Source organism: Artemia franciscana, chromosome 19, assembly GCF_032884065.1.
Source record: "Artemia franciscana chromosome 19, ASM3288406v1, whole genome shotgun sequence".
In the NCBI taxonomy this organism is placed as follows: Eukaryota; Metazoa; Arthropoda; class Branchiopoda; order Anostraca; family Artemiidae; genus Artemia; species Artemia franciscana.
In genome coordinates, this window is record NC_088881.1 from 15439429 (window position 1) to 15453335 (window position 13907).

A 13907-nucleotide genomic window follows, 5' to 3' on the forward strand; every position below is an offset into this window, starting at 1 on the left:
AAATGTGACCTTTTATTCGTTCTGATTTCTGGTGAGTCAGAAACCGAAATTCCGATTGTTAAATCGAACGATATCAGGGGGACGGGCGGGTGAGTTAAGCCGTGCCGGGTCTGCTCCCCTTTGAATCCACTAAGATTCAAATATTATTGAAAAACGTCGAGAAGCAGTAAAGGAAAAATATGCAGGAACTTGAGCAATGTAGAGGGATTAGGAATTTGACCCCCCCCCCGAAATGTTTGTCCGACTCGTAAAAACGTAACAAAAACGCATATAAACAAATTTGATACGTTTTTAAAAGTGTTTTGTAACCCCCTTGCCCTCTGCAGAAATTACCCTCCCCGAAAGAAAAATCCTGGATACCGCCCTTAACTTTGGTCTTAAATGAATCAGAAAAATAAAATTGCGTGTCAATCAAAATAGGCAGATTCAGATTTTGTATTTTTACGTTTATTATGGGACTGGGGAAATTTATCGTACTATGGCCTATCTCCAGACTTTAAGGCCCTATTTAAAAGACAATATTCAAAATTAGTAGCTCAATAAAAGTCAAAAGTCATAAGTATGTGCTGTGGGGATCCTTTGTGTGTTTTTTTTTTGTGTTTTTTTATTTGTGCGTATTATTTTTAATTCAGGGAGTTAAGCCAAATTCTTTCAAATTTTAAACCATTTATTTATTAATTTGTTATCCTCCTTATTTTACGCTCTTCAAGTTTCAGAGCAGCTGGATTGACCAGTTCTAACAAAAATAAGGTCGTTAATACACCTTAAAGGACAGCTATTGTCCTTTTTAGTGATACCAATTGCTTTCAGTTAGCTTTTTTGGTTACTATAGCCTCGTCCTTTAATAGGTTATAGCTACCATTGCTCGCAACCACGACAATAATATAGTTAGTTTTATGACCTTGTTTATAATAGTTTATGATGTTCTTCCTTAATGCGCAAAATTTCTAGGAATAACCGCCTAATTGGCCAAATTTGTGTACATGGAGGTAGAAGTAATCAAAAATGTAATAACCAAAGTTCAGTTTCAAAATAGTGACGTAGGTAAGAAGCTATCTCGGCGGGGGGAAGTTGTCTAAAAAGAATTAGTATATGAGTCATTATTTGGGCCATTATTCTACAAGTTGGTTAATTTTTGATTGAATTTACATTTGTTTATTTTTTATGTTGCTTATAAACGATACTTGGGTATTTTATGGTACACACTCTAGAATTCGGATCTACAGATCCAACAATAACTGGTTTATACCTGTCAGTATTTGAAGAAAATTAGCTTAACCTCAGTTGAAATCTACATTGTACGTGTGTTTTTATTAAATATTGAATATATAGAGATGATATTTTGGTTGGGCTAGGTATTAAATATAATGCGTTTTGTGCGACCCCCTACCATAATTCTTTGTTGTAGTTTTCATAACTTCGTTACTTAAGTATTATATTTTCATCATGTTTGTGTATATTTTATTAGAATCAACCTAACTTCACTTCTCGAGTGTGCACCATATAATACACAAGTACCGAAAAAACATAAGGGAAAAAGTTGTTTCGTTTTTCTTTGTTGCATTTTAGTGACATCTCGAAACATTGTGACGGCAATAATTGAAAAAAAAAAATCGAAGCGGAAAGTAGGTGAAAGCAATTGTGAAGACCAACTCTTTTTTTTCCTAGGAATTAAGACCACACATGCCGTAGTTTTTCTTTTGTAAAAGACGACATAGAACTAGGTTTCAACTCTTTATAGTTTCGAATGATCAACGAATCAATTTCCTGTTTGAAAAATACCACCCTCATAGCTGGAAAATTATGTATGAATGGATTCAAAGAAATGAGTAAAATCAAACTTGCGCGCCATTTCCCATTGCTTTATGTGGAGAATAAGGGGATAGGTTTCATGCTTAAAATATGCTTGAATTGTTTCAACCCGTTGCCGTAACTAAACAAGGGGGGATTTTAATCCCCGCCCTCGCCCCCTCCCTCATGGATCAGTCCTCGTTATGCTCATCAGTAAACTTGACATTTCTGAACTAAATTTATTCTTAAAAGACCTTACTTTTGATTTAATGTTGTACCACACGGCTATAATCAAGGCCGTATCCAAGAGGTAGCAGGAGGTTTGAACCCAGATTTTTTATACGTTTTTTGATATTTTTTTGTACCCCTCCCCTCTGAAAAAATCCTGGATGCGGCCCTAGCTATAATGATAGACTTGGCTTGGAAAATGATTTAAAATTCAACAAATATTTATACCATGTGAAAAAAAATTGCTGGATTTGCAAAATAAAATTGCGTGATTTTCTCCTTAATGTCTTATTGGGTGACTTGAGAATTATCGCTTTTAAGGTAGGCCACTATTTGAGTTGTCTATTCCTCTTTGTTTAAATTTTCCTTTGTGTTTTTAATTGAGCTTAGGTTAGGGCTGTGATTCCCAAAGTGCGGTGCAGGCCTCACCGGTGGGGCATTACAATATTGTGGTGGGTCATGGGGAGGACATGCACCCTTCGGCAGAATATACTTTAGAGCCTTAATTTTGAAAAAAAGCGTTTTTATGAGAACGAAGTTCCATTTATGTGCATTTAAAGAGCAAAAAAGATACATGCTAGTATTGCAATAACGACATGCATTCTATAAAAGGTGTTCTATACAGACAGTATTTTTCACTAGCATAAATATGGTAGATGACCCCCCCCCCCAAAAAAAAAAAAAAAAAAACAAGAAGTTAATGGTCTTTTAAACTTCGTTCAGGTGAAAATATGTAAAGTTCTCAATGACAAAATTTAAATATAATGAGGGGGGTCGCCATTTTAAGAATGCTTAGGTGGGGCATGGACTAAAATCGGTTGGGAACCACTGGGTTAGAGTGTTTGGATGAAGTCGATATGAAGAGTTTTTTGTCTTAGTGCTAATTTTGCTTTTAACTTTGTTACGATAATATTCAGGTAAACCTACGTCATTTGGGAAAACAAGCCCAAATGACGATGTCGGTAGCTTAGAACCTCCCTACTGTCCTAAATCTCTTGTAGTTTCCAGAAAAATAGTGTAAATTTTCAGATGTCATTGAAACATGTTAGTCTTCAATCTTTAAGAGATCTGGAATTTTCCAATTAGGAATCCATGCTTAAATAAATTCTCACTTGCTATCCTTGATGATTGACATTAAGAATTATGGATGTAAAGGTGGCAAGGTTATTCGCCCTATTCCTGGAAGAATTGAGTACTATTTAAAGAAAAAACTGCCTTAAAGTCGATAATATCATAGTATGAGATTCCTGTCTGAGCAGGACTACTTTATAATATGAACTATGTAAAAATTTTAGTGACGTCTTGGGAGCCTCGTATTAATACGATTTGTTTTTAGGGCTGTTTCAGGGGTTCCTAGCTCCATGTAGACCTGAGAAATGTTTGTGTATTTGGTAGTTATTGCTGAACGGACTTGTGAAATAAAAAGGTTGAGTTAATGGTCTTGTGAAATGGAAAGTTTTAATCAAAACTTGGGTTTATTTGAAAGCCTTGAGTTCTTTGAAGCAGCCACTATAAAGGCTATCAAATCTATACAAGATGTGTTAAGTCTGGGGACAATTTGCACCTTTCGGGTTTTAGGTCTCGTCGAAACTTGTGTCGATGCTTCTAAGGGTTGAGTTTCATCATTACAATTTTACTGTTCTTTAAAGCCTAAACAGGCTCAATGTGAATAAAGAAACTCAAATTTAGAAATTGAGTGTACTTGATTCCAAAATATATAAACGACCATTTACAATTACAGTGATAAACAGACCTTTATACCAATAATAATAAAAGTCCAAATATTTCGGACGTTCCAAATTCTAAAATATTTCTTAATTCCGAGAATTTAGAGGCGATTTGTTTTTAGTTTTTCATTTTGTTTGTATATTATCTAACTTTTTCTCGCTCTGTTGTCACATTTTTTGAAACTAAGTTTTATTTATTTATTTATTCTGTTCCCGGTTACATAGTCGAATGTGAAACTGAAATACTTGGAATTTTATTATTTATTGGTACAAAAAAAATATTTTTTTTACTGTCAAATTAAGAAAAATTCCCCTTTTTAAATATATATATTTTAATATTTTGTTGCCAAATTCAATACGTTTGATATGGGCTTGATGATTTTTGTCGAGTAGTTTTTTCTTCTTCAGATAAGTTGGGTCGTGGTGATGCTTTGTTAATATACTAATTTGGAGCTAAGAATTCTCGAGGCTATTTTGGGTTGTACTGTCTTCTGGAAATTCTTGAATGGCAATATCCTAATGTGATTTTTCAGTAGTTGCTACTGCTTATTCCTCTAACCGCTTCCTTTGTGATTTCAGATGATTTCATCTGACAGTTAATGCAGGGGATGGTCATGGGAAAAAGCTTGAACAAATTAAGTTGTCAACTTTGCTAATGGGCATTTCTGAGACTTGAATTTTGTTTTGCCAGTCATAGTAATTTAAATAGGGTGTGCAATTTATAAAGAATGTCACTTTTTTAAGTAATCTTCTTTTATGAGATGGTAGGTAGTCATTGATTTTGGGTATGCGTGCCACATTATTTCTGTCTTATTTTCACGGGTATGGGTAGTCATTAAGTCAATACGGCTGACATTAATGTAAGTACGTATCTGCCTATTTTAGAATTTCTAGGCCGCAAAAATCTTTTTCAATATAGGCAATGTGTACACACGCATGGACAGTAAGGATGTCATGAGTAAAGATTAAACTTCTTCTATCTCTGCTACGGGTCAAAGGAGAAGGATTTTTAGGGAAATTGTCGAAAAATAACTATACCAGAGAAAACTATACCTAAAAAAAGCGAAAAAAACGAACGGTTGCCACTTCATTTGGCCTGAATTTGTCTTCATTTTTCAGCTTTTTGAAAAGCCTGTGATACAAAATTGTTTTTTTTTTGTGATTTCATATGTTAAGTATGTGGCTTTAAAGTTAAGAAACACTCGATGTCTATCATGTATATAGGGGGAGGGGCGACGGGCCCTGTTGCAAGTTTCTGGCTCCGTGTACGTTTCCATTCTAACTGTTGTAAATCAAAATGGACTCAAACGAGCGGGGTTTTGAGTCTGGTTGTTCAAGGCTCGAGCTTAGGTGCAACCCCTCCTGAGTGTTCATAATATAGAACAGGAAGGAGTTGAGATATTTTTGGAGTTCATTTGCGGAATTTTATTTTTCTGTTTTATAGTAAATATTGCAATTTGAGCTAGAAAAGTAGACCAGTTGAACTGTGACAATTTGTGGGAAATTAAATTTATACTTGTCTGTACACATTTTTTTTTTTATTCCTCGATATATAATACAGATTTTCCTACTATGGTGTGATTTGCGAACACTTCCCCAATAATCGCAATTCCCCTCCTTCCGATCACAGAATTTTATGACAGTTTGCACGCTTTGACGATAAGCAATAATTCACTTGCAAAAGGCCTGTCTATTCATTGTGCCTTTCATTTTAAGAAATGCACAAAGGAGACTATGGCGTGAGCCCGTTTCTACATGAGGAATTGAAAGCCTTTTTCAAATAATGAAAAGAAGCTTCACTGGCCTTTCCGATAACTTTGACCCTAAGAATGACTTATCGCTTGCTATCATCGCCCTACAGGCTCCTGGTGAGAGTGTAGTTGATATAAATCGAGAGCACAATACTTTTTTTTCTTTCAATATTGACAATCTTTGACGAAAATGAATCGTTCTCTTTTCCTGCCCTAAATCCGTCCTTTTTCCGTATTCTGTTTGAGTGCGACTAGTAACTACAAAATTGGTTGAAATTTGACATTGCTTGGACCATAAAAAAAAATGCATTGCATGGACCATAAAGTTCTTGCTTGGACCATAAAAATGCAAGTAAAATAATTAATTCTTGTTTCAGTAATTTAGGGTAGCCTCTTTTTTTTCTTCTTTTTTTTTCTTTTTTGCCTCAGTGTGCATTTTCGAATTCCATAATTGATATTCTCAGTCTAATAACAACAAATAATTACCGTAGATACTATAATGCTTAATAATCATCTCTCTCGCCACCTATCAACTCGAGTTTTTTTTTTCCTTTTTCTTTTGTGTGGGCTTAATTTCTTCTTCTTTTCGATACGTGAAAAGTAGAGCGTTGAAAACTGCATTGTCTCATATATAAGTCCTGAGGTCAGGGGCCCGAGTCCTGGTGTCGCTGGTTATTTGATTTGGGATGGAGGTCAATGGCGTGACTCTGTAAGCTCAGCCAGAGTCGACCCAGCTCTAAATGGGTACCTGGAGAAATCTGGGGGGAAGCGTCAGGTGGTTTGCCCCCAACCACGCATTGCACTCCCGACCGAAGCCATCGAATCAGGAGATCAGTACCTGCGCAACGCAGACCATTGGTCAGCATGCCAAAAAAGTTTTTGTTTTATATCACATTAAGTTCTTACTTTTGCCCGCCCATACGCATAATAAATTTGTAGGCACAATCTCTACTGTATATCAACCTTTATTCAAGCAAGAAGAGGTCAGATGCGTTAGTTGGCTCGTTGGGAGGAACAGAACGCCAACATACTCATTGCTGATTTAGAAGCTATGTCTATTTTTACCGGTAAATGTCTGCATTTTCCAAAAAGTATTAATAATTTCCCAAAATTAAGTGATTTAAAAATATTTTGAATGTATCCTAAGATTTACCGATAAAATCTTAATTTACCAATCTACTACCACTGCTAACAACAACTCACTGTAGTTCCAAGCCGCCTGAGGCCAACACAGCTATGTACGCTCCCATCCTTTCCAATATTTTCAAAGCCTCCCTCTTTACATCCTCCCAAAAAGTTCCAGTTTCCCTTAAATCTTTCCTTACGACATCTTCCCACTCCATTCATGGACTACCTACTTTTCGCTTGGCCCTGTATGGTTGCCTGGCAATGATTTTACGGTGGTTTTCCCAATCTGGGTTTTTAATAACATTTCTGATATTAAAATAGTTCCCACTTCAGCTTTTCGCTAGTGAGCCCTTTTGAAAATGTTGGAAGCTTTGAAAACGGAAAAACTAAAATAATAGACGAAATTCTAATAAAGCCGAATTATCAACTTGAGCGGATTCAAAAGAAAATTAAGACGTGCTGATAAAAAAAAAAAAAAAACTAATCCACCTCTTTTAGAACAAAAAATTGCTAATAAATTCAAAGAAAACATAAATTATAAATGGATTAATTTTTCAAAATTCATGTTGTCTAAAACACATGTGTTGTATGTGATTCTTCTATTTATTTTTACGGCTATCTCGTTCTAGTGTTGGCTTTATATTTCAATGCCGAGAAAAAATGATCCGATTCTTTGCCGCATCTAGATGTGCCACTTTCCAAGTTTTATCTTCTTTTTCCCTAATCTTTAAATACAACCCCATTAATTCATCTATAACGAGCTTATTGATAATAATAAATCCATTGGGCTCAAATGTATACATATGTCCCACTCTAGTTGTTGCAACTTTTTTTTTTCTTTGCAATTTGATCCATTGTTTTGTCACATCTTTCCTCCTCTTAAAGAGTTATAATGCTTTATTGTCAATCGGAAGTTATTCAAGAGTTGGTACTTTGCCGTCAACTGCCTGCGTAACAGATACGACAGAGTAGAACTTCAGTGGACTACGGGGGGACTTTTTTTTCAGGAAGTATCGGCTCGGTTGTTGATTGAAGGCTGAGGTTTAGGAAGTAGTTCCATATGCTTTGCACCTGCTACTGGTTCCCCCGTGAGGGGATTCTATGCGAACCCAAGTCACGGACTTTTATTTCAAGTGATTGACATATCGATACCGGTGCTGCACTGTAAAAAAGAAGACAAAATCGTTTAAAATTGGTGACTGAATGACACAAATGTTGCTTTAATCAGCATTTCTATCGGCTGCAATAATGCGAACACTTCCAATCAGCTGTTGATTGTCCCGAGCAATGGCTGGAAGAACGCCACGAACGTAACTCGTAATCACGGTAAAGAAATAGTAAATCATGAGAATTGTAAATCATGACCCATTTTTGTTCCGTAACTTTAGAATGGAAAGCTGAAGTGTTTTGTTTTCCAGAATGGTACCTAGATGAAAGGACGTATTCTGGCACGGGGAGGGGCTACTGGGTTTGAACACCCCCCAAAATTTTTGTCTGTCTCGTGAAAAGGTAATAAAAATGCATATACACAAATTTGATATGTTTTGTAAAGTTATGTTGTACACCCCCTCCCCCAACCCTGAACAAAAATCCTGGATACGCCCTTTCTTAGAGGTATAGTGGAAACAGGAATACTTAGTTGTTCTTGTCTGCAATGTGCGCTTAGATCAACACAGGCTTATTATTGCTCAATTTCGTTCAATAATGTCATTAGGATGAAATCGTGTTAGATGAGAAAATATTATCATGTAAAAATAAGACTAATTGTATTTTGAAGACTAATTTGCGAGTTGGATGAATATTTCAGAAGGATTCAAATACGTTACACTGCCCCCCCCCCCCACCCGTGGTAGCAAAGTGGATTGATGCTCTGCTAGACAATACGCAGCTCTGGGTTTAAACCCATGTACCACAAGGCTGGGAGCCAGACTTGCTACCTGTCTCTGTAAAAAAAGCCTCGGCAAAATAAAACGTGGATTCGACACCCGATGCCCCATCACAGGCTCTGGAGGATTTTTGTCTTTTTGTCCTCCTTGAATACGCCCATGATGACAATTTTGTAGGGGTGTAAAAAATATTCAACTGTAGTCAAGACTGAAAAACTATAGATCTACAGTAATTGCTGTAGAAGTAAAGATTCCGCCATGAAGCCATAATTCTGTATTCTGATCTTTGAAATAAGATTGAATTTGAACGATTTATTGTCTTTATCTATTTTTGTTACTTGATTTTCCCTAAAATCAAATTGTATTGACACTAAAATTGCATCTAAAACCAGAAAACATCAAGCTTACAGGAATAATTGCCTGGTGGTAGTTTTACCCTGAGTCGACCTTCAACCCTTGATCTATGCCTCTTATACTCGCAAATGGTTTAGTACCTAACCCCTTGTACACCTGTCTGAAGTATCAAGCACTTGCTTAATTTATAAAATAAATGAGTTGGTTTAAATTTAAGTTCTTTAGCGACACGATAGATACCTATCCTCATAAATATTCCTGTAAATACCCTTTTAAACAATAATCTTCCGGAGCCCACTTTTTATTTCATTCATTGAAACGTCATCTCAGTGTTAAATAGGAGGCTAATTGTGATGGTTAAAGAAATTTTAAGTCATGTTTTACTCTAAGGGGAAAGGGAAAATAATTTATTTTGTTGTTAAATTTATATATAAAAATCACAATGGAGACATCTGTTGTGTTGTACTCTTTTTTCAAAGTAGTTTCTGGTTGGAGGAATTTATTTTGAAACAAAGCTGTACTTCTCTTTTTTTTTAAAGTGTGTTTATGTATTGATGAAGAGCACTTTTTCAATTGGGATTTACGACTGTCTAGTAACTACGCATCAAAATAATATTTGAACAAGAGAAAAAGGAAGCTTATTTGTCTTAGGCCGCATTGGAAACTCTCTGGGCCTATGTCCGATATCTAAAAACAATATCTGCTAAGCTTCGAACTTTTGTTGTTTTTTTTGTAATGTTTTGGAATTGTTGTAATTCCTTGTTAAAATATATACAGATATTTTTGCAATTACCAGCCCCCGGGCCCCCGGACTCGGCACGCGGCAGGCTTCTTTATATGGACTCGCATTGTCGCTTGTCTTCCAACCGCAGACAATTTGCTGTCTTTTCATACGGTAGTCTTTTCAAAGATATATGACTATTAAAGCAAGTCTGATTTCTAACAACGATATCTACTAAGTTTTAAATTTTTTATTAAAATATCTTATTCAAACTTTTTTTATTCAAACTAATAGCGAATTCCACGTTATTCGAAGAATGTAGACTATTTTCAAAATCGCGAATTACTCTATCTTGTTTATCAGACATGCTTATCAGGTTATCGTCTATCAGGATTTTCGTACCCAAACGTAACTTAAGGCCGTCCAAATTAGAGACAACTTAGGTAAAAAGTCTCAGGTTTGTGCTAAAGTGGTCCCAAATAGAAGCGAATGTTTTTTTCTGGGCCAATTGGCAAAAGATACATTATTTTGGTGAAAGGTATTACTTACTTATTTAGCTTTTTCTTTTTCTCAAAAAGTGTTCCCAAAAATGGAAATTTATCCCATTCCTCGGTGTATATTTATTCAAAATTGGAATTTTATTTTTTTATTTTCAGGAACCGATATTGTTTTTAAATAGTTCTTCTTTTATTTCTTTACTGTAACTCAAAACCGAAGGAATTTCTAATAAAATTTAGAAATTTCTCGAGCATAATTTAATAAAATGGTAAAACAGCGAATTCTTAGCCTGGCACATTTTTTTTTATGTTGACATACCTATAGAAAAAGTTTTCAGTCTTCTTTTTTCGCCAATACTAAACGCTTCCTTTCAAACGAGGTCGTTATTTAGAGCGAAAGTTTCCAGTCTTCTGTTTTCGTCGACATCAAAACACTTCGTGATAGGTTCGTCAAAAGAAACCGAAACTGAAAAAAGGAGACTTTAGTAGGGAATATCAAATAATCTACTTTTTACGCTGATTCTAAATGTTTAGAATTCATTATTTCCAGATTATTAATTAATCCAGAGTATTAATTCATTAACTCATAATCTAACCTAAGACTTATATAACCATAACCATATTGGCATGAAAGAAGTAGTCTTATGATAAGAGCGAAATGTCTGGAAAAGCGCGGGGGGGGGATAATCTACATGGATTCAAATGCACGACATTTTGTATTTTATCAAAAGAGTCATTAAATATATGTATAGTTTTGTTACCATTTTTTCATGTGTAATTGTTTCGAACCAGTGTTTGTAGAACGTCGGGAGGTAGACCTTTTCAACCGCAAATTGAAGGTCTAGTGTTCGTTATCAATAGTAAGAGACCGTTTTAAAGCAAATTGGCAATTTTTTCTATTTTCTGCCACAAAAAAGGAGCAATTTTCGTCAAGCAAAGCTTTTGAGATGACCATTGGCTGTGAACTATCGAAAAGCTGTCTGTATAATATAATTTCCCAGTTGAAACTTCTGATGAGTCTTTGGAAAAAATATTTGGGCTAGACGTAAAGTAGCCTACACCTCTCTTATTTCAGGAAGATATTGAGGACGAAATAAAAGATTACATCCATTACTTGTCTGTGTAGAAACGAAAAGGATAGGGGCAGTGTCGTAATTTTTTTCTTTTTTTGGGGGGGGGGAGATAGAGTAAATTTTCCTAAATCAAGTCAAAATGACAGTGAAAACTGGAAATTGATTCATATATTACCATAAAGGCAAAGATGTACTAAAGAAAACTGACATGTTTGTCTGTATACTATGATTATGTAGCTTTATCTTAGTTTTGATTCTTTTGGAGAAACTATATTTCAGCTTGGGGTGGGCAAACATGGGTCTGGAGGTGGCATCTGTTCCTGTGTCTCATAGAAAATTAAGCCCTCTTCTTAAAATGATAAACCACAAAACTATTCTGGAGTGTTCAGCCCTCCTACCCCAAAGAAACTATTTAAGTAGGCTTACTTATCAGGATTTATTATTGGGCTCTCACTTTTCTTTCTTTTTTGTAACAGTTTGTAAAAAGAATGGAATTTGTATTTATTATTGCTTTTTGTCTTGTTCTTGTTGATTCAGGCAAATTTATTAATCTGAGTAATTTTTTGATAATAATAAGAAGAGTTTATTGAGCATGCTCACGTGCCCCTGAGATTTTCTCAGGAAGACAAACGGTCCGTGGGGTGCACTTTTGAGTAAATAATTAATGCAACCTACTAGATTCTTTAATTTTTTCGGTTTTTCGATTATTAAGTTCATGGTATGATATGGTACTTTTTTTATTTAGCAGCATTTTTTTTCTTTTTTTAGGCCTGCTTTATTTCACTATTTTCTTTCCAGCGACCGGAAAGAGTTTGAGAATACTATATTAATTATAAGGGGTAAATTTAGCAGGCTTTTAACTTCCGACCTTCTGAATTTCCGGCTTTTCGCTCTTTAACATATCAGAAATTTTATACCTTGTAGTTCCTTCGTAAACAGGTGTTTTTCCGGTAGAATAGGTAGTAAATTGACAGAAGTATCGTGGTTACCCAAACCAAGTGTTTTTATTCTTTACTCTTTGAGGTTTCCTGTGTTTAATGAGATCGTGAGTCAATACTAAGCGTTGTGTCTTGATGACTCCCTTTATGACATTTATGATTACCATCTATGGTGAGAAAAAAAAAGCTTCCTTAAAAAGGTGACAGGAAATCATTTCGGTTCTTAGTTCGTTTTTTAAATTTATCTTTCCGATGAATCTTAACTCTACGCCTAGATTTTAATTGTTTTTTGTTTTGTATCTTCTTCGTGTACCGTTGAGCAAGACATCCGTTCTGCTATCCATGTCATTTTAAAATGGTTTTCTGGTGAAACCCTTGTGGGATTTGTTATATATATATATATATTTATTTTATTTTTTTTTTTGGGGGGGGGGGGGTAGAATTCGACTTACTGCAATTGATTGCAGGACTTGTATGTATTTGTATTCCGCTGGCAGATTTTTTTGGAGGGAACTTCCTGGCGTATTCAGAAATTAATTTTTTTAAATAAGTTTTTCAACTGAAAGTAATTGTTAACGTTATGGGAGAAAAAAATTTTGAGCTTTAAAAAAGCATAATATTCCAATTCAGCGGCCCCCGTGCTTCAGCAGTCTTTCTTAAAGAATTGGGACAAAAAGTAAAACATTTCAATACGGAGTGACGGTTTGTGGATGCCCCCCCTCCATATATGGAATAATTTCGGTCCTATATAAGTTTTACTAACGCTCCTTACTTTCAGTTTGTTGTTTTTATTTATTTTTTTAATTCAACCAATGTCGATTTTATTGTCTCTCTTTTATCTTGTGCGGTCCATCACAAAATATTGAACAGGTCTGTGTGATGTTAAAGTGAAGTTAAAATTTGGTTATTTATTTGTACCCCCCCCCCACCCCCTCTTTTTATTTTTGTGCGGCTCTCGCCCTCGCTTTCTCTCGATTTAACTGTTATTTGTGTCTTTCAATATCTCAGTTAACTTTAGAACCAGACTGATACTCTTTTTTTTAGATACAAAGAATGGTTATTTCTGGAGGTCAATTTAAACCTGAGGCTTCATTGAAACCCAAAGAAGTCGTTTCTCTTCTTTTAGACGATGAAGAAATCGAGAATAAATGTAAGTTTATGATGTCAGTTATAATGAATATATAAGATAGATTAGAAGAATTTAGAAGTTCTCATATTTGATTGCTTACCAGCCGACAAAAACTATCATACTGTCGAGTATGCCCTCAAAAAAGGCTAGGTAATAGAAAGGTTTAAAGACCGCATATGCTCCTAGTCTTGGTTATATGCCGCTAGTCAGGGCCATATCCAGGCGCAAGGGGAAGTTACCTAGTTTGACCCCCACCAGCAAAGAAAAAAATCTTTGTCCGACTCGTAAAAAAGTAACAAAATACGTATAAAAAATTTTTTGTTGTGCTCTGTACCGTTTTTTCGGCAACTAGCCCATGCAGCAGGGAGGAATACTCCGCAAAGGTGTTGCTGACCGTCAACGTGATCTGGGGCCGGAACTTCACAGAGCTTATTACGTTTTGCAATACTAGACTTACAACTCCCTTTTTTCTGGAAATAGTAGTTATTAAAGATAAATTTACTGACGCTACTGTTTGTTCCTTTATGCTAGATATGTTGGTTATATGCCAAATATCAAAGTGGGATGGAATGAAACTAAAAGTGAATATAAAAATCAATTAAATAACTTTTCCCTTATAGTAATGAAATGAGAATTTTGTTCGTATTGTAGCTAATTTAGAAGATGAATCTTGTTGGCTAAGCC

At 35.3% G+C, this 13907-nt stretch overlaps 1 protein-coding gene across 4 annotated transcripts in view; it reads left to right on the forward strand.

Annotated features, from left to right (window-relative positions):
- LOC136039331 (chromatin-remodeling ATPase INO80-like) overlaps positions 1 to 13907 on the forward strand; it is a 138516-nt gene that overhangs the window by 109006 nt on the left and 15603 nt on the right. For all 4 annotated transcript variants that reach the window (XM_065722956.1, XM_065722954.1, XM_065722953.1 and 1 more), the window contains exon 22: positions 13139 to 13244. In XM_065722956.1, the coding sequence (XP_065579028.1) occupies positions 13139 to 13244 (106 nt within the window). The remainder of the gene's footprint in view (positions 1 to 13138; positions 13245 to 13907) is intronic.